This window comes from Petaurus breviceps, unplaced genomic scaffold (genome assembly GCF_028583685.1).
Source record: "Petaurus breviceps papuanus isolate PSGF00001 unplaced genomic scaffold, PetGlider_PUasm1.0 567, whole genome shotgun sequence".
In the NCBI taxonomy this organism is placed as follows: domain Eukaryota; kingdom Metazoa; phylum Chordata; class Mammalia; order Diprotodontia; family Petauridae; genus Petaurus; species Petaurus breviceps.
The window spans coordinates 2,446,469-2,471,512 of NW_027186383.1; the positions used below are offsets into that span (position 1 = coordinate 2,446,469).

The 25,044-nt window shown below is 43.2% G+C and overlaps 1 protein-coding gene across 1 annotated transcript in view; it reads left to right on the forward strand.

The window, feature by feature from the left end:
* LOC138173216 (aryl hydrocarbon receptor-like) overlaps window positions 1–25,044 on the forward strand; it is a 76,441-nt gene that overhangs the window by 37,894 nt on the left and 13,503 nt on the right. The window contains exons 4-8 of the mRNA XM_069103129.1: window positions 10,058–10,147; window positions 15,315–15,435; window positions 21,356–21,486; window positions 23,654–23,856; window positions 24,171–24,280. Of these exons, the coding sequence (XP_068959230.1) occupies window positions 10,058–10,147; window positions 15,315–15,435; window positions 21,356–21,486; window positions 23,654–23,856; window positions 24,171–24,280 (655 nt within the window). The remainder of the gene's footprint in view (window positions 1–10,057; window positions 10,148–15,314; window positions 15,436–21,355; window positions 21,487–23,653; window positions 23,857–24,170; window positions 24,281–25,044) is intronic.

A 25,044-nucleotide genomic window follows, 5' to 3' on the forward strand; every position in this document is an offset into this window, starting at 1 on the left:
ATCTATCTATCTATCTATCTATCTATCTATCTATCTATCTATCTATCATCTATCTTCTGTCTTTATATGTCTATCTATTTGCTTATTTATTGATTTAATATACCTCAAATTTTAGTCTGATCTCAAACTTTTCATTGATTTCATGAGAATTGGTCTAGCCTAGGGACCATAACCATGTACTTTGCATCCATCCATTCATCATTCATTCAATCACTCATCCATTTGTTCATTCATTTAACAAATATTTATTTGTACTTACTATATGCCAGGTACTATGCTAGATGCTGAGAACACTATATATATGTGAAAATTTCTTGTCCTCAATATTCTAGAGGAGAAATGTTGAGGCCTTAAAGAAGAGTGGCGCCCAACATTGTTGACTTTGGAGTAAAGGCTGGGTCAATCCTTATGGGGATGCTGTGGGGAAGATTTAAATTCTGGGATAGAGAGGACAAAGTGACCTTGGAGTTCCTTTTCAACTTGGAAATTCTGTGATTCTATTAAGTGAGACCCTTTAAATATGAACTATAGTTATACTTTCTAACTGACTTAATCAATGATCTATCCATGTAAATACATGGATCCACAGTGTATGAATGTAGTATTTATCATTTGTTCTTATCATGGGAAAAATGACATTGAACAGAGAATAATCCTCAGAGTCAGGAAGATTGGGGTTCCAATTGTGCCTCTCACATACACTAGCTGCACAACCCCAGGTAGGTCATGTACCCTTTCAATACTGTTGGCAATTCCCTAGGGTTAAATTGTGTAAACGTCTGTCACTTGGATTGATTGATAGATGCAATTTCATCACCAGGAATGTCCTACCCAGGGGTGGGGAACTTTCAGCCTCAAGGTCGTATGTGGCCTTCTAGGTTCTAAAGTGTGACCCTTTGACTGAATCAAACTTCACAGAAAAAAATCTTTTATTAAGGGGATTTGTTCTGTAAAATTTGGACTCAGTGCACCCAAGGACCTAAAAGGCCACAATGAAGTCATAGGTCAGTACCCACAAAAGATAAAAACAATTCGTTTCAGCACACATCACTACAAAACAATTTTGTATGGATTCTGTCTAGTTGTAGCATCATGGAAAGAGCACCACTCCTGGCATAATGGGGCCTGAGTTTGAATTCTGTCTCTGCTCCATATTACCTTGATGTTGGGCAAATCACTTCACATCCCTGGGCTTCAGATCCCTTAGGGAAAAAGTCAGGGGGTTGGGACAGATGGTCTCTGAAGTCCCTGTGAGCTCTAATCTCTGGTCCTATAACTTATAATCACAATCTTTATTGCCAACTCAGGACAAATAATCCAACCTCAGTGAAGGACTTATTGAGATCTGGCCACTGACATTTCTGCTGATGATCAGCATGATGGGCTGAAGGTCAGGCACTGGGGGCACTAATTAACCTCTGGAGTAAATTCCCACCCACTGTGTCCTTCTCAGCAAACAGAAAGACCATTTGTGTCCAGAATAAAGGAAAGTGAAAGGGAAAAAATGCAGACCTGGGCAATGAAGGGGAGTGGCATAGCAATAGCTGAGCTTGGTGCAATGTGCGCACCAGACCCTAATGACTTCCGACATGTCTCTACATTAGTGAGTTGGGGAAAATGGGCTGGGGTTGGATGTCAAGGTTTCAAATTGCCATTAGCAGTGAAAGTCATGGAGCCAATGTATTTAGCTCAAGTGATGGGAGGGTTGTGCTTCATCAGCAGAGAGTGTGTGTGTGTGTATGTGTGTGTGCTGTGTCTGTAGGTGGTGTGTGTGTTTTGTCTCTATGTGGTATGTGTATGTTGTGTGTGTTGTGTCTGTATGTGTGTGTTGTGTCTCTGTGTTATGTGTGTATGTGGTGTGTGTATGTGGTGTGTGTCATGTGTGTGTTGTGTCTTTATGTGGTGTGTGTTTTGTCTCAATGTGGTGTGCATATGGTGTGTGTATGTGTGTGTCATGTGTGTTGTGTCTGTATGTGGTGTGTATATGCTGTGTGTGTCACGTGTGTTGTATCTGTATGTGGTGTGGTGTGGTATGTATGTGTTGTGTGTGTTGTGTCTGTATGTGTTGTGTGTGTTTTGTCTCTATGTGGAGTGTGTATGTTGCTTTTGTTGTGTCTGTATGTGTATGGTGTATGTGTTGTGTGTGTATGTCGTGTGTATTTTATCTCTATGTGGTGTGTGTATGTTGTGTGTGTTGTGTTTGTATGTGTGGTGTGTGTGTCAAGTGGGTGTTGTTTCTGTATGTGGTATGTGTATGGTGTGTGTGTGTTGTGTGTGTATGTGTTGTGTGTGTTGTGTCTGTATGTGGTGTGGTGTGTGTGTCGTGTGTGTGTTGTGTCTGTATGTGGTGTGTGTTTTGTCTCTATGTGGTGTGTGTATGTTGTGTTTGTTGTGTCTGTATGTGGTGTGTGTATGGTGTGTGTGTTTGTGTATGTGGTGTGTGTTGTGTCTGTGTTGTGTGTGTTGTGTCTGTATGTGTGTGGTGTGTGTATGTGGTATATGTGTGCATGTAGAAGTGGGGGAATAGAACAAATATATTTCAGAGAGATACAATTGGATTATTCAATCAATTAAGTATTTATTAATTGCTTACTAAGTTCAAGGCACAAGTTCTGGGGAAACAAAGAAAATATAAAAATGATAACTCTTATGAACATTGTCTAGGGCAGCTGAAACCAAAGGCAGATGGTTTATAACTTAGGGTGGGGAGCTTGAAGGGACCTCAGAGTTTAAACAATCCATTCCCCTTCTTTCCCAGGGAAGGTCTAGAGAGATGGATTGACTTGTCCCAGGTCCCACATTCTTCCAAATGGTGGGATCTGTATTTGGCCCGGATTTTCTGTCTCTCAAGCTCATGCTTTTTCTACAACACTCCCTGTTGTAGGGTTGGAAGATAGCCCCTGTTTGGGGGCTGTTTGTGCCTTCTCTCCAAAACAGAAACTTTCTGAGTAGAGGTCCATTTAAAAGAGTCCTCATGGTTCTGGGGGACAAGGACAGGACTGACAAGTAGAAACGTTTCTGTTTTATCTCTGTCCTAGTTTAACTTGTCTGCCGAATGAGGAGTGAATGCCCAGTAGCCTTCAGGCCATTATTGTAGCCACAAATGAAGAAAAATGAATTACTTTCCTTCTGCAGTTAATTCTTCAACAGTTAGGGTCGAGTTCAGGGGTGGGGGACCTGTGGCCTGGAAGCCACATGTGGCCTTTTAGGTCCTCAAGTGTGACCCATTGACTGAATCCAAACTTTTTGTTCTGTGAATCTTAGATTCAGTCAGAAGGCTCCTTTTGAGGACCCAGAGGGTCATATGGGGCCTTGAGGCCACAGGTTCCCCACCTCATCTAATTAGATAGTATCATAATTATCTGTTGGTCTTGCTTGACCCTCCTATATTTTCCTAGAGTTCAATTCCACTTCACAGAATCTGAGGGTTGGAAGAGACTCCCAAGCCCATTGAGACCCAGGCAAGCAGCTCAACCTTTGACTTTGGAATATGGACAGTATCCAGCTTGGAGCAAGAGTCTACCACCTCAAAAGGAAGCCTATTCATTTAGGGACACCTATTTCACACTGTATTCATTTGGACCTTGTAATCTTCCAGAAGCCCCAGATCTGTTTCGTTGGAACTTTGACTTACCAAATGTCTCCACCACTCTCTAGTTGTAGAATTGATTATTTGAACCCAGCTGTTGGACTTTATATTTTTTCCCAGTAAATGCCATCTTTTTGGTCTTATCCCCTTGTCTGTCATTTCAAGGTCTTTTTGGAACTTGATTCTCCCCTTTAAGATGCTCACTTTCCACAGTTTTGGATGACCAGCAACTTTGATGAGCATGCAGCTAGACCTTATCCCAGTCATTGATAAAACTAGGAAGCAACACATATTCTTCTGGTTTAGTCATTAAGCTAAATGTGAAACCATGTACCATTTCTGCTGTATCTAGCAGCCCGTTTCTTATTTTCTTTTCCACAGGGATGGCATGAGGGAACTTTTCAATGCTCTGTTGAAATCCAGCCATACTACCGTATGCTTCTGCCATTCCCTTAGTAGACCAGCCTAGTGTAGCTTTAAAAGAAAAAAATCAAGTTAGGCTGACCTCATCTGTTCTTGATCAAGTATGATTGCTTCTCTTTCTAAGCACTTTCAAATCATCCTTTTAATAATGCATACCAGAATTTTTACCAAAAAAAGCTAATTTGACCTTGCCATTTACCTCAGACTTTTTCCTTCTTTTGAAAATCAGGACAGAGTCTGTCCTTCTCTTGTCCTTTTATATCATCTCTGTTTTCTACAGTTTTGCAAAGATCAGTGCCCCAGACAACAGTCCCAGTTGCCAAAACTTTTAGTACCCTGGAATCTAGTTTATCTGGGCCTGGCAACTTGAATTCCTTTATCTAGAATTTTGATTCCCTGTTAACCATGTCTCCCTTCTTTCCCATTGACTCCTTTTAGCAGAGAAAACATAAACAAAATAACAATTGAATGATTCTTTCTTTTTTCTGTTGTCAGTAATTCCTCAGCACAGTCACCAACTACCAGCCAGCATTACTCATCTCCTTCTTATTTTATGAGTATTGTGTGAGCTTGCTTCTGAGGGTACTAATGCCAATCTCAACTGCCCCTCATCTAAAAATGTATGGAGAGGATCAATTAGAAGGCAGCTGAAAGACACAAGTACAGACTAAACTTGGGATTTCTGCAAGGTATTACTGTCCACCAATTCATTTACACAGGCAATTTTCTGGGTGTTGAAGAAAAAAACAAGTAGAAATCAAAGAACTGCTTAGGACGTATGGGGGTTATATGTGGCTTATATTACAAGTGATAGAACTGTGAACTTTGCATTCTTCAACCTCACAGTAAATATAAGGTTATCTTGCCTTGAGGAAGGAAAGTCAGTCAGAAGTTAAGTACAGGAGTCAGAAGATGGAGACCAAAGATACAGTAGCTTCAATCTGAAGAGAGAAGTTGCTGATGAAGACTGCCCCTGATGCTTGAAAGAATGAGAAGACAAGAGAGACCTCCTCTGACTGAATCAGCTGAGAATACTGACAGAAACTAGATAGGCTTAGCAGCTTCTCTTATTAGAAGAAAACTTTGGAGATGCTGAAAGCTGATGGGAGCAAATCAGAATCTGGCTGGGGGACAAGTTGCAGGCTTGTTGCCTTTTCTCACCATCTACATCTTGAGAGAAGGGAAACGTCTCATGTGCTTGTTGGTATTGGACTCCACTGCCCAGAATTTAGGTTGAGAGGAAGATAGTTCTCAGAGCCCCGAGAGAATGCCTGAAGAGTTTGTAGTTCTTTGGCTTAATGGAATTGCTTTTCACTGAAATAGGTTAACACTTTCTCAGTACCCTGCTAAGAGTGGCTTTGTGCTAAAAGTGTCTGACACTGCTTCAGCAGTCCAAGAGTTTCAGAGAAACCGTTATGACCAGCAGGTAGTATATGGTGCAGACTGTTCTCTTAAGAGACCAAGGGCATCAGGACCTCAAGTCCAGAGTTGTGAGTTGCCCCAGGAATAGGACTAGAGAAATCCATGGAAGGTTTCAATGTGTATACTCTTTCTCTTTGCATTCCTTGTATTGGTGAGACAATATGACCCAATTATTGTTGCTTTTTTTCTTGTTTAGTAAATTTTTCATAATTAAGAGTCAATGCTGTTGTGACTAATTTTGTTTAGATAGATTGCACACTGTTAGGTGCACAGGAGCTACAGCAGTAAGAGCAGTATATTCTTCCATATTGGGTTTAAGGTTAGACATAAATGTAGGAGCTTAAGGGTCAAACTGTAATACTCTGGTGGTACCTAGGACTAACCTTCATTTCCTACTCCCAGACCTGTGTGTTCCAGTACAGGAAGTGAAGAGAGAGACAGAGACAGAGACAACAGAGAGAGAGAGAGAGACAGAGAGAGAGAGAGAGACAGAGAGAGACAGAGAGAGAGAGAGAGACAGAGAGACAGAGAGACAGAGAGACAGAGAGACAGAGACAGAGACAGAGAGAGAGACAGAGACAGAGACAGAGAGACAGAGACAGAGACAGAGAGACAGAGAGAGAGACAGAGACAGAGACAGAGAGAGACAGAGACAGAGACAGAGACACAGAGAGAGGATGTCAGTGCCACATTAGTTAAGGATGATACACTCATGGGCTACTCTGCCTGTCTTAGTGTATTGATAGCCATGCCTGGGCTATATATCTATTACAGATTTCAAGGCATGTTGAGTCCCTTCTTAGGCTCACACTTTCTCACATTCAGACATTTTAGCATAAGATAGAATTCCCCTCAGCTTCCTCAAATTCTTTATCCACTTTGTTTTCCCATTAAATACCTTTTTTCTTTCTTTTCAAGAAATGTGTCATTCTCTCTTATAACCTAGGGACTATAAAGGAATTCTTTCCTTCCTTTATGTGTTTTGTTCGTATATACTTAATTATTACTTAATACTAGCAGAAACATGAAAATGACACATACTCTGCAGACCACTGAAAAAATCCCCTTTGCCTTTTGTGCCTTGCCAAGGCAGAGATCCAGCAGGTCAACAAGAAACGGACCAATGCATACTTCTGAAACCCCAGGTACTGTAGGACAAGGCAGGGCTTTCTTGTTTACTCACTTCAGTCATGGACAGCTCTTCGTGACCCCATTTGGGATTTTCTTGGCAAAGGCAGTGGGGCGCTCTGCCATTTTATTCTCCGGCTCATTTTGCAGATGGGAAAACTCACACTCAGGTCTTCCTGACTGCAGCCCCAGCCCTCTCTCCACTGCACCACCCAGCCACTTGGTGGCAGGGGTAGAAGAACACAAAGGAAAGACGCAATACCTAGGACTCCTGAGCAAGCTGCCTTCTAATAAGGGAAACAGCAAGGACATAGGTCATCAGGTCACTCTCCACGTAACAGATGATACCAACAGCCAGTTTTAAGGTTCGCAGACAGCCTTCCGCTTGCTATAGCGGACTTCCTTCCAGAGTCTGGCTTGGTTAGTGGCCTTCAATATCTAATAGATATTTTCCGGCCAACTCCCAAATGCACATAGAAGCTCCCTCCAGCTCTTCTCTAATAGAGACACTCCTCCAGCTCCCTTCTGTCTTCCTTTATTTGGTTTCTCCTCCTGGCTTTTCAGACTTCTGACATTTATCCCCATCTTCATTTCAACTGTTTTAGTAACTTTTCTTTCCCCTAGAGGGTGGGTGAGCCAGAAAAGAAGAGGCAAAAATCCCCGAAACTCTGTTCTTTGTTAACAATTCTGGTAACTAAATGGCCAGGAAATGCATTTAATAGGTACCTACTGTGAGCAAGAGGCCATGACACATGACTGTGAAATCCAAACCTCTTTGGCCTTGAGAGGCTTGTATTCTTGGGGTAGAAGGAGGGTAATAAATAGGCAGATAATCACAAAATCATTTCGGGAGGGAGACAGCACCAATGACTGGTTGCATCAGGAGAGGATCCGTGTGGGAGCTGGCATCTGAGAGGAGCTTTGCCAGATGCTGGGAATTCTTCAAGGCAGAGGGAGTGCATTCTGCACGCGGCAGAGAGAATGTGCAAAGGCACGGAGAGGCCAAAGAGAAGAAGGTGATATGAGTGTCTGCAATGTGATTGGGAATTTCTTATGACTTTACCATTTCCTATCCACAACTCAAGTGAGTGATCAGTAACGACCAAATAGCATGATGAAGAAATGCCATCTAGCAAAAACCTAAAAAGGTATAACTCTTAAGAGAAATACATACACAGGCCCAGTGTAGGGCCTTGCAGGGTCTTCACCTTGTCTCTGCCCCGCCCTGGGAGGTGGCAGTCTGCTGAAGCCTCTGGACCCCTTCTCAGAAGAATGCCCTTAAATAAAATATAGAAGACTGAAAAGGCTACTTTCAGTTATAATGAAATACATTTATCCTTTTTTAAGTTTCAGGATTCTAGGTTAAGAACCCATTCTGTAGGAGAGACAATGTTATCCTTCCAGCTCAGGAAGAGGTAGGAAGATTTCATTAAAAGTGCCTCCATAGGTCTAGGGTACAGGGTAGGTCAAACATAGGCTCTTTATTAACTGGTTTTGTGTGAAAATCCTAAGTGGGTGAGGGGAGATTCTGGATGATTTCTTGTACCCTAGAATAAATATCCATGGAAAATCATCTCAGCAGGAAATCCCATTTTGCATCCTTCACACATATCACACACAGAGCCTGTTTGCCTGCTGTGTGGTTAAGTAAACAGAGTAGCTGCATGCCATGTAAATCCTCCTAGAGCAATCTAAATGCAGCCCAGGACAGCAAGTGCCCCAAGATCCCCGAGTGACAGGAGACCATCCATCATGTATTTTATTTTTTTGGCCTGGAGCCTGAGAAAATGCTTCAAGTACAAATGTTCCTCCTCCCAGAAAGAAAACAAAGCTAATGGTGGTCGAGATCATTATTCCAAAAAGGAAAAGAGACGTTTAGCAACTTTAGGGAAAACCAGTACTTTTATTGGAGGTTTAGGGAAGGAAGAGATAGAGTGATCTGAAAGATGTAACCATGTCATAGAAAATAAGGCCTAGAACAACAGCCCTTGAATTCCCAACACTGGCCATGCCTGCCATGAATACATACATCTGAGGCTATACAGTCATCTCATTTGAGCCTTACTGTAACCTTAGAAGGGAGGAGTGATGGCCATCATTGTCCTCATTGTTTCCTACCCCAGAATGCCAGCTGCCCTTGGGCACCCAGCTGGACCTTAAGACGTCTCTCCTCCTCTCTCTGTTGCCTTCAGAAGCAAGTCAAGACACCCTTCTTCTTCGGGGTGTTATATGCTAGATCATGTTGGCCCAGCTGAACACATGGACTGGCGATTGACTTAATGAAGTCTGAAATCAGATGTGTTTACTCTTCAGAGGTCTGTGAAGCAGCTTAGAAAATCATTGAGTCTGATTCCTACATTCAGCAGATGAGACCAGAAAAGCTTAGTGGTGTGTATACAGCAAGGTCTTAATAAATGCCTCATTCATCCCTTCCTTCAAGAAGTGAAGGGATGCCTCATAGGCTGCATTAACATATCTAGAACCACATCATCACAGAGAATATTTTTAAAGCACTTAGCTCAGGGCCTGGCCACAGGAGGTACTTAATACATGCTCATTTCCTTCCTTCCTTCGACTGCCATATCATATCTCTGACATCCTGAGTTTTCAATCCCCTAAAATTCCCAGATTTTTCTTGCCTATAGATCCCCCATCCTTCATATGCATTGTTGACTCTTTGAACCCAAGTAGAAAACTTTGTATTAGCTAATACTGATTTTGGGTGAAAAAAAAGAGTTGATATTGGTAAAGCAATGATCAAACTTTAAGGTACCATACAAATGCTAGCTATCATCATCATCATTTATTATTGTTGTTGACACATATCTTTGGCTCAATTGGAATTGTGAGCCGAACTCCCCTTAATGAATTTGCTAATAGGTTTTCCTTTACCTCTAACATGCATTATAATATTTCAACAGACCTTATGATCTCACCCTTTTTCATATCATCTCTACCAGAGCAAATTCTGACTTATCCTCATTTTCTCAGTCTATGCCTTCTGCCTCCCTGTCCTCACATCAGTCCTCCGTAGACCATCCTGCCGCAATGCTAGAAGCCTCTCTGCAATGTCTGGGTGATGTCATGGGTCATGGGAAAGGCACTGAACTAGGAAGGCTTTGGGGCTCTGGATTGGAAGCCTGCCTCCGCTACCAAGTTGATGGGAGACCTTGAGAATCTCTGCGCCCCAGGCATTTCATCTTTAAAATACCAGGGACAAACTAGATGATTCCCTTCCATTCTAAAATTTGATGATGACTTTGAATTATAGCCACGGAAAGCATGAGAAAAAAACAAATCACGTTGTGATGCTGAAAGCTTCTTGAGGGATGGAACTATGTCTTTCCTATCTTTGTGTCCTTAGGGCCCAGTACAATGCATGGCAAACAGCAGGTGTTTACAAAGTACTTGTTGCTTGACTGGATGACTCCAGAGATGAGAGGAAGAGAGAAAAACTGATCCTGAATTTGGTTGTCTGTTCTTTCTTTCTTGCAGGCTCTGAATGGTTTTGTGCTGGTGGTCACCTCTGAGGGACTGATCTTTTACTCCTCTCACACTATTCAGGACTACCTGGGATTCCATCAGGTTTGCATGCCTCTTACAGAATCCTCGTTATAAACTTTGGCTGCATTTCTCTCTCAGTGCCTGGCATTCTGGATTGTCAGATACCCTGTGACACGGCTGCTTGGTCATTTTTCAGTCATGTCTGACTCTATGACACCACTTGGTATTTCTTGGCAAAGACACTGGAATGGTTTTGCTATTTCCTCCTCCAGCTCATTTTACGGATGAGGAAACTGAAGCAAATGGTGTTAAATGATTTGTCCAGGGTCATACAAATACTAAGTGTCTGAAGCCAGATTTGAACCCAGGTCCTTCTGACTCTAAGGCTGGTGCTCTATTCACTGTGCCACCTAGCCGCCCCTCAACATACACTTTCATAAGATTTTGAGTTCCAAACTTTTCTCCCTCCCCCCTCCCCAAGATGGCATGCCATCTGATATAGGCTACACATGCATAATCATGTTAAACATATTTCCAACATTAGTTATGTTGTGAAAGAAGAATCAGAACAAAAGGGAAAAACCATGAGGAAGAAAGAAATAACAAAAAAGAGAAAATTGTCTGCTTTGATCTGCATTCAGACTCCATAGTTCTTTCTCTGGATGTGGATGGCGTTTTCCACCATGAGTCTTTTGGAATTGTCTTAGATCCTTGCATTGTCAAGAAGAGCTAAGTCAATCATAGTTGATCATCACACAATGTTGCTATTATTATATACAATGTTCTCCTGGTTCTGCTCATTTCACTCAGCATTGCTTCATGTAAGTCTTCCCAGGTTTTTCTGAAGTCTCCCTGCTCTTCACAATAGTATTCCATTACATTCATATACCATAACTTGTTCAGCCATTCTCCAATGGATGGGCATCCTCTCAATTTCCAATTCTTTGCCACCACAAAAAGAGCTGGTATAAATATTCATGTCCATGTGGGTCCTTTTCCCTTTTCTAGGATCTCTTTGGCATATAGATATAGTAATAGTATTGCTGGATCAAAGGGTATATAAAATTTTATAACCCTTGGGCATAGTTCCAAATTGTTCTCCAGAACTGGACCAGTTGGATCAGTTGATTGGATCAGTTCACAACTCTACCAAGAATCCATCAGTGTTCCAATTTTCCTACCTCTTCTCTAACATTTATCATTTTCATTTTTCAGTAAAAAAATATATATTAACCCAAATTGCTCTGAGTTATGTCAAGAGGGTTTTAAATTGAAAATGGAAGCTAGAGGGAGAAAACTACCTCCCTAGATCTAACTAGTCAGATACCACAGAAAACAGGATGTACAATAGAGGAAGACGAATATCAGTGAGAGGTTCAGTCATCACCAGGAGAGAATATCAATGGTGAGAGGAAGCAAGGAAAACCTAGAGGCCCGGGTGTCTGAAAAAATGTACAAAGCACAGTTAATAAGCAAAATGTGCTAGAAATCTGAGTGCAAGGAGACTACTTAGCTTCCAGACTCCACCGTCATCCTCACCCAAACATGGGAATATGTACCTTAGGTTTGCTCATGGGCTAGAAGAGAGCATCACCCCCAGCTATGGCTCTACCTTACATGGCTATATGCTCTGGAGGATGAAGTAGACAACACCGGGGATGGAATGCAATGGTCTAACCCAACCCCCGACCTTCTAGATCCTACCATGGTCTCCCCTTTTAGAAGGGGTGGGCCTAGGCCCACTATTTACACACATTCAATGAGCAGAAATCACCAACTTTAATCCTTCTGGAAAAATGGAGGGCCATTGGACCAGATCATCTCCCTTGCCCTCCATTGTGCTCTCCAGATGCCTGACCAAGGTTATCTGCTTTGTCACTACATACTAAGACCGGATGGGCTTTCTGTCTAAATTCTCCCATGTGGGCTATATCCCATATTAGAATATGAATTACTTAAGGGCAGAGACTATCCCCCTTGTCTCTTTGTGTGCTCAGTCCTTAGCATAGTCTTTGTGATACCAAATCCCTGGTAGAAAATTGAGCACGTCAGTTAAATGACTACAGGTTTTGTTTGTGTGACCAAAGTCAAGCTGTTAGGAAATGCTTAGGTGACTGACTTGTTTTTCAGCGTTCTTCAGGCTATTTGGCCACATGCAGGCATTGCCTCTATCTTGTTCTTTCGTTTGTCTAGACCCAAGCACGTGAACTCTTCCCTAGGGAAAAAAAAAGACCTAAGTTGCTTCTGGGGCAAAATTGTTGTTTAGAGACAATCCACAGCTACAGAAATGGAAAGCTTCCAAATAAAGTCGACAAACTCTTCTTTAGATAATCACTGCTACTTCCCTATTCCTGTTCCCAGCATCCTGACAACTTGTTTTAAAGTGAACTTGGACACCTCTGTTAGACACAATATGTTGCCTTGGATAGAGAGCTACACTGGGCATTAGGAAGACCTGAGTTCAAATCCACTGCAAAAAAGATTGCACAAGAATGTTTCAAAAGGCTGCTCTGTGACCCTGAGCAGCTACTTGAGCTCCGTGTGCCTTTGTTCCCTAATCTATAAAACGGGTGATAATTCTTGTAGCACTTGTCTCACAGGGTTAATCGAATGAACGTAAAGCCCTTTGGAAAACTGCCAGTGTTTTCCCAATGACCCATTCAGGAAGGCCATATCAAATGCTGCTGTAACAACATGCTGTACTAAGGGGTAGGAATTCCAGGACCCACTTTCCAGGAGCTGACCTACTGGGTCAGCCTGGGATCTGGTGGTGCAGGGAGAGATTTCAGGGCTCCATTAATTTGGATGGGAAAATGTTGTGATAAGTATTTTAATACATTTGATTTCCTTTTTAATGTCTTTTTTTTTTCACTTAAAAACAGCATTCCTAGAAGGGGGTCCATAAATTTCACTAAACTACAAGTGGGGGTAATGACTCCCCCCTACAAAGGTTAAAAGCATCTGATCTAGGGGCATGCCACATTTACACAATTGTGTGTGTGCATATGTGTGTGTGCTCAAGCACATGTGTGTATGTATGTTCAGAAAAGACTTCTAGAAGGAGATAGCACCCAAGCTGGGTCTTAAACGAAGCAAGTTCCCAAGAGGCAGATGGAATCCATTCCAGGTATGGAGGCCAATTTGTATAGACACCAAGGAGTTAGGGGGATGGAATGCAGAGTTCTGGCAATAGAAAGTAGTCAGTTGTATGGGAACTTGGAGTAAAGAGGAATGATGAACATGAAGGAAGTCTAGAGAAGTCAGCTGGAATTCAGCTGTGGAGGGCTCTGAATTAAAGCTGAGCCTAAAGTTCACCCTACTAATAACTGGGCCTTAATGAAGAAGCTTCATGTGCTCAGACCTAGGCTTTAGGGGTATTATATTGGCAGCTGTGTGAAGGATGGGTTGCAGAGGTTAGACTCTTATGTGCATATGTGTCCCATCTCCACATGGTCCTCTGCCCCCTCTCCCAAGCTCTCCAAGGGCAGGTGATTTTTCATCTTTGTATGCCCAGCACCTAGCTCCATTCTGTGAGCTCAGAGGGGTTTAAGTCTTTGTTGATTGAATGTATATGGCAAAACACAGGTCCCTTAATCAGACAGAAGATGATGTTAATCGATGTTTACCAACCATCCCATTAGCTTGTCCAAATCTCCCACGATCACTTTCATGGAAGGTGTAAATGAGAACTGACTACATGCAACCATTCTCTCATTTGACCCTGACCATGACCCTCTGGGTAGGTATTACAGGGATTGCCTCCCCATTTTATAAACAAGGAAATTGAGGCACAGAAGGCTAAGTGCAGTGCCCATGGTCACATGGCCAGTTAGTGGCTGAGGTGGGATTCCAATGAAAGCTTACTGATTCTAAACCCAGAGTTCATGAATTTGAATCCTGCTATCCTGAAAATGACCAAGTTTATATTGAAACAACTCAATAGAAGAGACCTCATTTATTTAACATAAGGGAGAAAACTTTTCCTCATTTTGATGCTTTCATGGGTGAGCAGATAATCCTACTAAGCTGACTTCTGAGTGTGTGCGTGTGTGTGCACGAAAGTATGTGTGTGTGCGAGTGTGTGTGAGTGTATGTGTGTGTGTGTGTGCGAGTGTGTATGTTTGTGTGTGTGCGAGTGTATAGGTCTGGGGTTCCTGGTTGTTGTTTATATATATATATATATACGCACTCTGAGAATCTTCAAAGTGTACTTTGTGTCCTAAGATGGGGGCTGGTTAATCGCTCCCATTTGAAGTTGACCTCCCTTAACTCCTCTTCATTATTGGAGGCAATGGAGTTGAATTATGTGTTCTCTTCTGACGTGTTTACAAAGCCTTCATCCACATTCAGCTGCCTCCAAATAATCCCTCTGAATTAGAACATGCCATGCAGTGTTTCCATCACACAGCTGCTCAAATGTCCAGCTGGCCACAGATGATCCCTCCTGATGAGGGGGTCTTCTCCCTTTTTAATAAAAGAATAGAAATGGAGAGATCAAAGGCATGGGAATGGTTTTTGAGTTCTGGTTAAATGACAGCAAGACAGCCCTTAGGCATCTCATACACTATTTACATTTTTTAAGCCAAGAGCTTCCAGGAGGATTTGGGGGCTTGTGACTCTCCACTGAAGCAGGTGGGAGAGCTATCAGGAATGCTAGACCCTCCCTCCCCAGTACCGCCTGCTAATCTGAAGCAAAGCCTGTTGGACAGACAGTTGGACCAGGTGAGGGCTGGGGGCTCCAGGTCACTGGACACTTGCCAATCTCACTCTGTCCACATTTCCAGATGGAAGAATAGACAAGGAAAGGGTGGCAAAGACAATGAAAAAGGCCCATATTTCTTTTTCTTTTTTTTTTTTTAAGCAATCAGGGTTAAGTAACTTGCTCAAGGTTACACGGCCAGTTATTTCTGGGTGTGGTGCTAAGTATCGGAGCCCGGATTCAATCCCCAGGTCATCCCAACACTGGGGCCAGTGCTCTTACTCGCTGAACCACCTGGCCTCCCCTAAGCCCATCTTTCTTGATGCTTGGGGCCTTTTTGGAATGTCTGGAAAGTTATAGAAATCCAAATCACTCTGCACATCTGAAGCTGGTGTGAGAGTCCTTACAGGTGGTTTGGAGGCTTTGGAAGGGGGATATTTACTGTGTGAATTCATCAAATGAATGACTGTCAACTCACCCACCCAGTGACTTTGCTGGAGCCTTTGTGGACACAATCTGACCCCACTGTGCCATTGTTTTCCTTGCCAGACAGATGTTTTACATCAAAGTGTCTTTGAGCTGATCCACACAGAAGACCAACCAGAATTCAGGCGCAATCTTTGCTGGAGGCTAACATCGAGTCCCAAACCTGAAAGTGATCAGTGCTCCGGTAGGTCCTTACAGGACATCTGCACTAACTCGGGCATGTTGTTTTCTTTGGACGTCATTTGTCTATTGGGTTGGGATCTCTGAGGCCCTCAAATGCCATTCCCTCACAGACAATTACTTCTAGAGCTAGAAGGGCCTTTGGGGCCATTTAGTCCAGCACCTTCTTTTTATACATGCCTTCCCTCTGATAATATACTCAATTTATGTTGTCTATGTCATCCCCATTAGACTGTGAGTCCTCTGAGGGCAGGGGATGCCTTTGATTTTCTTTGTTTCCCTAGTGTTTATCATAGTACCTGGCACACAGTAGCTTTTTAATATATATTTACTGACTGACGCAGACACTGGCTATTTTTGCCACTACTTGAACACCTGTTTCTTAAAGGGCCAATGAAAAGAGAAACCCAGTCAGTGTAGGATGTAGACAATTCTATCTTTCTAAGAATTTCTAAGGTTTTCCAAGAGCTTTGCCTGCATTTTCTCACTTTCCCCACACAACAGCCCAGTAAGCAAAGGATTGAACCTGTGATCTCTGCTTACCTCAGTTTCCCACTGGATCCCTGATCTGCAATGGTGGCACGTCCTCTATGGGGGCTGATGCCAGAGGAGAGGGTCTTGGGGAATTGGGGAGGACTTTGGATTCAGGATCTGGTTTATCTCTAAGCTCTGCATTCACCATGTGTGAGATGGCAGCCACGGAGTTCCACTTCCAATGGGCCTGTGGGCTTTTTTTTTTTTTATCAGTAATAAAATGAAGGAGTTGGACTAAATGTCCTCTGACATCCTTGACAGCTCTAAATCCATGGTCTTGTCTTACAGTGAACCTACCCAAGCCTTTCCATTCTGTTATATCTCCTCCCCATGTTTCCCTCAAATACTCTGGAGAGGAGCTAACCCATTTACAGATGGGAAAACTGGGCCTTAGAAAGTAGAGTCAACTTGCCCAAAGGTTACTTCTCTATTTAATGGCAGAGCCATGATTCGAGTGGCCACCTGACTCCAGGGCCTGAACTCCTTCCATTCGTCCAGAGGGATTGTAACTGCAATACTCAGATCTCTGGTCCTATGGATTTTATGCCCACTTAGCTGAAATGATCATCAATGGGTGAAATAAATGATGTTGTCCAATACAACAAGCATTTGTTAAGCTCTTTCTGTGTTCACATCATTGTGCTAGGCCCTTGAGGACCCAGAGATAAAATGAAGTCAGTCCCTGCCTTTAAGGAGTTTACAGTCTCCTACTTTTGAGCACAACATGTCAACAGATAAGTATTTTATATGATCATTTGGGGAAGAGAGAGAACCAATGACTAGTGGCATCAGGGAAGGCGGCACAAGACCGAAGCCTGGATAGTGGCTCGGTGATAGTAGAGATAAGGAAAGAAAATATTCCTGCCACAGAGGAACAGTGGGTGCAAAGGCATGGAGGCAGGAGATCAGATAACAAGGTTAGAGACCATAAAATAGAGCAGTTTGGTCTGATTGCAGAGTGTGTGAACACAAGTAATGTGTAACAAGCCTGCACAAGCAGGTGAGAGCAAGTCTGTGGAAACTTCATTTGGCCAAGCATTTGTATTTTCTCCTAGAAGCAATAGGAAGTCATGATGACTCTTGGGCAGGATATTGACATGTTCAGACTCATGCATTAGAAAAACTATTTTGGCACCTGTGAATAGGACAGATTTGGGAAAGGAGAAACTGGAAGCATAGAACAGTAAACTCTGTCTGTTGCGCTGTTTTCCTGTTAAAAAGTACACTGAACACTGTCTGCTCACCAGCCTTAGATACATGGATGACTGTGACTCAGAGAATATTAGTACTAGAAAGGTTCCCAGGAGCCATTTCATCCAACTATTCTCTCATCATTGCTGAGTCATAGAACTGAGCCAGAGGAAGGAGGTTGGGGTTTCCTGGGGAGGTGTCAAGATAAAGGTATGTGTGTGTGTGTTTGTGGTCTGCATGTGTGTATGGGGGGCACAGAATCCATAATTTCACAATTTTCACCCCCAGTGTTTGTCCAAAGGATAATAGGGTTCCAGATTCAAAGCAGCTCCAAGTTCTCTGAGTTTTGGTATTTCAGTGACATCCTTTAGTCTCCCAAGGGAAAAAAAATCACACTGGAAATACTATGGGCTAATATAGGAATGGTAGGGATATCAGGACTGGTAGAAATCCCTGAATCAGGACCTGAAGTCTCCTGGACAATTTCTACCCTGCTCCCTGTTTCCTCTTAGATCATATTGGTCTCATTCTAAAAGGACTGGATCAAAGTTGAAAAAGAAAAAGAAAAGCCAAGAATTATTGGGTATCTCTAGTGCCAGAAAGCCAATGGCCCAGATTTTCTTTTTCTAAGTGGTCTGGCCTGTTATTTTGGTGTTGCATTGCCACAGCCTGGGCTCACATCTCCAGTCTGGTTCCAATTGCTTACTTGCTTGAGAGTGGCCCAGTGGATTGGGTTTTTCATGTGTAAGTAAACAATGTATGTGTCTATGGTGGTGTAATGTGTATGTGGTGGGGGCTGCTTAAGTCTCTCCAGGATCAGTCTAGTGTGCATCTGCCCCCCCTCCCCCACTGAGACAGATGATCAGATTCTAGGTCTAGAGCTAAAAATGGCCATCTAGTCCAATTCGTACCTGAACAAATTTTCTCAATTCTAAATCAATAATCATTTATTAAATGCATATTGTATGCTAGGCTTGAATTAAGTTCTTGGGATACAAATACAAACAAACAAAAAGATAGTACCTGCCCTCAAGGAGTTTGCACACTCAAACCATGCCAATAATAGGTCATCTGAGCTTTGTTTGAAGGCCTACAAGGAGGGCAGAGCCACAACCTCCCCAGGCAGTCCAGGCCACTTCTGGATGGGTGAGATCATTGGCAATCTGCCTTCCCTCCTTCCTCTCTTTTTCTTTTTTCCTGGTTCTGCTCTCTAGGTCACAGGAGAAGCCTAGCCCCTCTCCTTCATTCTGTTCTTCTCAGTCTTCTCTTCACTAGGCTAAAGAGCCCCAGTTCCTTCAGCTGATGCTCATGTGTCAAAGAACTAATCACTTTTCTTTGGGTGGAGGGTGGATAAATTGGATACTCTCCAATTTATCAATGCCCTTCTTAAACCATGGTGCCCAGAACCAAATGCAGTTCTCTAGCACAGGGCATAGCACAGTTGGACTATCATCTCCTTATTTCTGGAAACTACATTTCTCTTGCTCTAAATACGAAGTTTGGGATTTTTTTCCTATTTCTTAATTTGGTTTTCATATAATACTGTTGAGTCATATAATACATTGAGTCTGCAGTTCCACCAAAGCCCAGCTCTTTTCTTTAAAAAATGCCTGACTTATTTTTACATACATTTCTACTTTGTCTCTCCTTATTCGCCAATTAAACAACAAAAGCAGTGGGATTGGGTGGCTAGGTGGCACAGTGAATAGAGCACTGGCCCTGGAGTTAGAAGGACCTGAGTTCAAGTCCGTCCTCAGACACTTAACACAAAAATTATCCATGTGACTTTGGGCAAGTCATTTAACCCCAACTTCCCTCCAAAAAGCAAAAAAAACAAAAACAAAAATGGTGGGATCCTCACCATTAGCATATATAGTCCAGAAAAAACAAATTCCCACATTGTACATGATCCAATATGTAGATCCCTCCCTTCACTTTACATTCCTCATCTTCCTCTCAGGATTGAAGGATTTCATCTTCATCCCTCTGGGAGCTTGACTCATCATTGCATTGATCACAATCTAAAGTCTTTCAAAGTTGTTTTTTGATATCAAGTTGTTATCATGGTACATTTCATTCTCCTGGATCTGTTCACTCAATTCCACATCAGTTCATAAGAGTCTTCTTAATTTCCTCTGAAACTGTTCATTTCATTATTTCTATGGCATAATTCCATAGTCAGCTTGGCCATTCCCCAGTGGGTAAGCACACCTTTCATTCCCCTACTCCCCCCAAAAAAGAACTACTATTAATATATTTATACATATAAGTCCTTTCTCTCTTCAATTTCCTCAGAGCTCCAAATCTCATCAGAACAACTGGCTTATTGCCACATCTCCCCAGTTTTGAATTTAGGAAGTCAATCTCTGGAACCCACGCATAATATTTTGCATCAATTTCTATGAAAAGTCATTTTAATAGATTCAGTTCAATCTTCTGACCTGTCAAGATCTTTTTGAATCCTGACTCTGTCACCCAAGGTGTTAGCTGCTCCTCCCTTTCAGCTTTGTGTTGTTAGCTTCTACCTTTATCCAAGTAATTGATAAATTTTTTTGATGTCAGATGGTCTGGCACAGGTTCCCTGGGCACTCCACTAGGGACTTCTTTTCATCAATGTCAGTCTTGTCCGTGTTGTTCCATGAATCTCCATAGAGGAGCCTGTCGGTACATTGGACAGCTCCATCATGTTCATTTGTGGTCTTAGGGAGACCAATGGTCCCTTTGATGTCTCTCATTCTTACTCATTTATTTCCTACCTGACCAGTCTACCAACCTTTTCTGTCTCTAACTGCCCTCCCTGTTGGAGAGCTTCTCAAATTCTATTTATCCTGCTGCAGCCTATTTCACTGGCCCAAGCGGCTGCCCCTTCCCCTCTGGGGGCTTTGCCATTTTCATTCTTCAAAGGTCATACTGTCAGTGATGGGTAGATGGGGTAGTACATTCCAGATATGGCAACAATATGGACACTTGTGGCCATAGGTTTCCCAGGGTCACTGAAAGTGCTATTCAGGTGTCCAGACTTCACCACCTCTCGCCTCTGGTCTTGTGAAGCAGTCTCCTAACTAGACTAGGTCTGACCATATCATCCCTTCCTCAATAAGATCTGTTGGCTCCCTATTGCCCACAGGTTCTAAGGCAGACTCCTCTGTTGGAAATCTCAAGCCCTTCAGTCTGGCCCCAGCCTGGCTTTCCAGCCTGATTTCTCACTTCTCTTCTTCATACCTCCTGGGTCATTCCCCTCTAGTTCCTGCCTTTGCACAGGCCCCTCCCATCCCCATACTTGGAATTCTCTCCCACACCACCTTTGCTTATTAGAACCCTGAACTTCCATTGAGGCTCACCTCAAACCCTCCCTCCCAAGTGGGTCCCTCAAGATCCCCCACCTGGGAGTGACGTTGTACTGCATTGGGTTTGCTTTTCTGTGGCTTATTGATTGATCAGGTCGGTGCTCTCAGTAGAGTGTAAGCTCCTGGAGGTCAGGATTGTTGATCTTGTTTTTATTCCCAGTGCTTAGCACAGTGACTGGTCCATAGTAGGTGCTTATTAAATGCTTGTTCATTGATTAACTAGGATATCTCCCCCCCCCCTCCAACAGCAGAATATAAACTCATTGAGGGCATGATTAAGGCTTAGTAAATGCTTAACAAATATTTTTCACCCATTCATTGATTAACATGGCCCTTCACCATCCTGATTGCCCCAGACCGGATGTTGTCCAGTTTATGAGCTTCCTAAAGCTGGATGGCCAGAACTGAACTCAGTCCTATGGGCATGGCTCGTTCTGTCTCACTCTCAAACCCTTCGTGCTCAGCCCAGTGCCTGGCATACAGAAGGTGCTTAGTAAATGCTTGTGGTTTAATTGGTTGGTTTCCCACAGTGTGGGGCGTGCCATGTGTAGTGATCTGTGTTGTACATTCATGTTGTATGAACCAGCTGGCAACAGGTATGAACTCACTTCATGTTGTATGAACCAGCTGGCAACAGGTGGGAACTCACTTTCCATTTCTCTTGCACAGAGAAAAAGAGTTCTACCCTCTTACCTATGACAGGCAGGTCATTCCTAACTTAAACACATTGTGGGGGCTGGGGAGGAGACTTAAGCTGGTCCCTGGCTCAGGCTTTTGTCATTATTAAAATGAGTGGGTTGGATTAGATGGCCGCATAAACTCTCCGGTCATTACTATAACTGTGCTTATCAGGTGAAACAACGTCCAGTCCATCTGGTAGCAGCGACATGCCAGATGAACTCCCTCCAGAGAACTCAGCTCTCCTAGAACGGAGCTTTGTCTGCCGCTTCCGATGCCTGCTCGATAACTCATCAGGGTTCCGGGTAAGTCACTGTCCTGATGGGATCAGTGACCTAGACAGCACAATGGAGAATGTGTTTCATCCTAAAGCTTAATGCACATGGGACAGAAGGGAAGAGAACCGTGGTGCAGAGCAAAGGTGTCCATGGCCCACTCTTGCTAGCTTGGTTCAGTCGTTGCCCCCCTCTGCCCCTAGTAAGACATTTTCCTGTGGTTCCAGTACTCTCTCATAACCACAGGACAGGGCCAAAGGATTTAGAGCTATCTGAGAGGTCATTTCATTGTATCTCTTCACTTTACAGAAGGAGAAATGGAGGCACAGACAGGGAAGGGACTTTAGGTCATGGGGTCAGAAGGGACCTGAGAAACCATAGTGATATTTATCTAGTCCTTAAGGATGGTAAAGCACCTTTCATATGCTCCCTCATTTGATCCTAGTAACAACTCTGGGAGGCAGAGTCCATTATTATTCCCATTATACTGATGAGGAAACTGAGGCTGAGAATGTTTAGATGACCTGCTCAGGGTAACAGCTAGTTCGTGTCTGAGGTAGGATTTGAATTCAGGTCTTCCTGACTCCGAGTCACACATTCTATCCACTGAAACATCTAGCAGCCTCATCAGAAAGATGAGGAAACTGAGACTCAGAGAGGTTACTTGTCAAAGGTCACTCAGGCTTTGTATTATAAACCCAGGACTCTTTCTATTGTATTAGCCTGCTTTAATGTCTTCTGTCAAATAAATCTTCTGTTTATTATGCTCAGGAAATATTTGCCACCTCCAAAGGAGATGCTTTGGATAATGGGAGGAGGAAAAATATACCGCCCCAAGACCTTCTCCCTGGGTTAATCTGGAGTCCTTCTCCTGTCCAAAAAAGCTTCTTGGTCTCCCATGAGGCCTTGATCCTTGGAATCTCACAGGAGACTGTGGACAATACATGGGGGTGTCCTGATGAAGACAGTCTTTTAGAAAGCTGATCTTCAAAGTTGGTTAAGCCGGCCAATTTTATTACTGCCTTTTCAAGTTTAATATTCACTTAAAAATAATGAAACTCTATGTGATTGAAGCTTAATAGTTGCCTATAAAATCTCCTCTTTGTATATTGGGAAATTCATTAGTGATTATTGAGTTCATGATGAAAAAGAAAAATTTAAATAAAATAAAAATATGTAAAAAGGGGGGGACTTGGAGTTTGGGGTACACTGGGACTGTGCAAGGTGTTTTATCCCAACTATAACAAAAAGAGGTCAGAAGTTACCTAGAGATAGAAGAAATGGAAGTTAGGCCAGAGAAATCCAGCTCTGTCAGGATGCTCAGAACTTTTTGCACTCAAGACTCTTGAGCCGCTGTGATTACCTCATCAAGCTGCATGTAATGTCAGCTCCCCAAACAGCCAAGGAGAAGATGCCTTGTCACCAGGCTAAAAACTGCACTAACTGTTGGAACAAAGAGGGCATGAGTGACTGAATTGTGAAGGAAATGCAGTTCCTGGAGAAAAGCTCGTACCCTAAACCAATGAGACAAGGGGTGTGGCCTTAGGATTGACTTGGAGCTTCACGTTAATATCATCTTATCAGATTTTTATTTATTTTAGTAGACATTTCTCAATTACATCTACATACTCTTGGGGTCTGTGGTCTGTTTGCTGCCCCCTGTCCCAGATGAACACTTCTGCCCTAAAATACCACCTAGGGATGGGAAAATCCTGGGGAGGGGCCATCTCTGCCCCTTATTCCACAGGGAGGGTGGAGCCAAGGGCTTTGAGGATTGGTCAGACACCTGTGCCCTCTCCAGAGGCACCTACCCCCACTGTTGGTATGTATAATGTGACCATGAATGGAGAAAATGGGCATGAGCCAAAGGCCTCAATCCACTCACTAGAATAAGAAGAAACTTGAACCTTGTAGTGATATATTCCGATGTGCTTATTTCAGGAGCAGATCCAAACAGATAATAACTGTATATACCATCTATTTGCATATGTTATTATGGTATATCATATTATACGTGATAATGTGATGTGATGCCATGTTTTGTGATATTGTGTCATGTAATATACTGTAGATAAAATTATGCAACAGTGTGGTATGTTATAGTGTATAATGCTGCATGTAACACAGTATATAAATTCAAATATGTGCGTGTCTGTGTGAATACACCCCCATTTAAAACACATATCTTTCTTTAAAGGCTTTAAGCCTTCAAGGCAGGTTGAAACCACTGCACGGGCAGAACCGCAGAGGCAAAGATGGTTCTGCAGGACCCCCTCAGCTGGCGCTGTTCGCCATCTCTACTCCTCTGCAGCCTCCATCCATTCTGGAGATCAGAACAAAAACACTGACCTTCCGGACCAAGCACAAGCTGGATTTTACCCCTCTGGCCTGTGATGCCAAGTAAGCATGGGGTGGGGCAGGGCAAGGTTAGTAGGAGCAAGCCCTAATGGCCACTCTTCTCCCCCTCCCCTGTCTGAAGGCTGACTTGGCCAGTGTGACCAGCCTTGAAGAAAAAGGCTTAATAGGCCTAAGGAGAGGGGACGTAAGGCCAGCTGTATCAGGGTGCCTTTCTCTATCTCATCTGTAAAATGGGATTGCTAAATTCCACCCTTTGAAAACAGGAAAGTACTTTCCTTGTGAGCTGAGCCCTAACTGGAGAAATGGGGGTGATGCTGGCTTGTGCTGTGAGTACTACTGTCCTCTTTCTTTCCTAGAGGGAAACTTGTGCTGGGATACACAGAAGCAGAGCTGCGCATGCGTGGGACCGGCTATCAGTTTATCCATGCTGCTGATATGCTCTATTGTGCTGAGAACCACATCCGGAGTAAGAATGGAAGCCCCTTCCCTGCCCCCACCCCCACTGCCCCTGGACTCCTTCTGTAGTTAAAAGTAACATGATTACACTGGTTTATCCTACTCTAAAAGGTGAACGATTCCTTATCGATTCAGAAATGATCCTCCTCCAGCCATCATCAGATTACTACTGTGCATGTGATATGAGCCAACTGAGGGGCCGGCATGGGGAGTGGCTTCTCACTGGTCTCTGGCATTGCCTATGTTTTCAGTAAGTGCTGGGCCTGAACCCATCGCTGGCTAAGTCACTCCCTTCCTCGGGAGGTAAGGCTTTATAGTGCCCTTTGGGAGAATATCGATGAGGGTGGTACAGAAAGGGCATCATCAGTGGAGGGAACTCACCAATGGTTGAATCACAAGTCCATTGGGATATTGCAATACTAAGTCACAAAACTGCAGAGCCTCAGAGCTGAAAGGGACCCAGGGCATCTCATCCAGAAATGAAATGAATTCCCATTTTACCCTAACCCTAAACTTAACGCTTAAAATTCACCTAAATCTAAACTCCAACATTACTGATAAGTGAGTCTCCAGGCTCTTCTGGAAGGCCTTAGGTGAGGGCCAATACACCTCTTCCTGAGGAAGCTCCTTCCCCACGGGGAGACTTCTACCGTGTTTCCCCGATAATAAGACCTATCCCGAAAATAAGCCCTCCCCTTACTGTGTAAGATTCCTCTAAAATAAGCCCTCCCCCGAAAATAAGCCCTATTGAGATTGCTACTGTAGTGAAGGTGA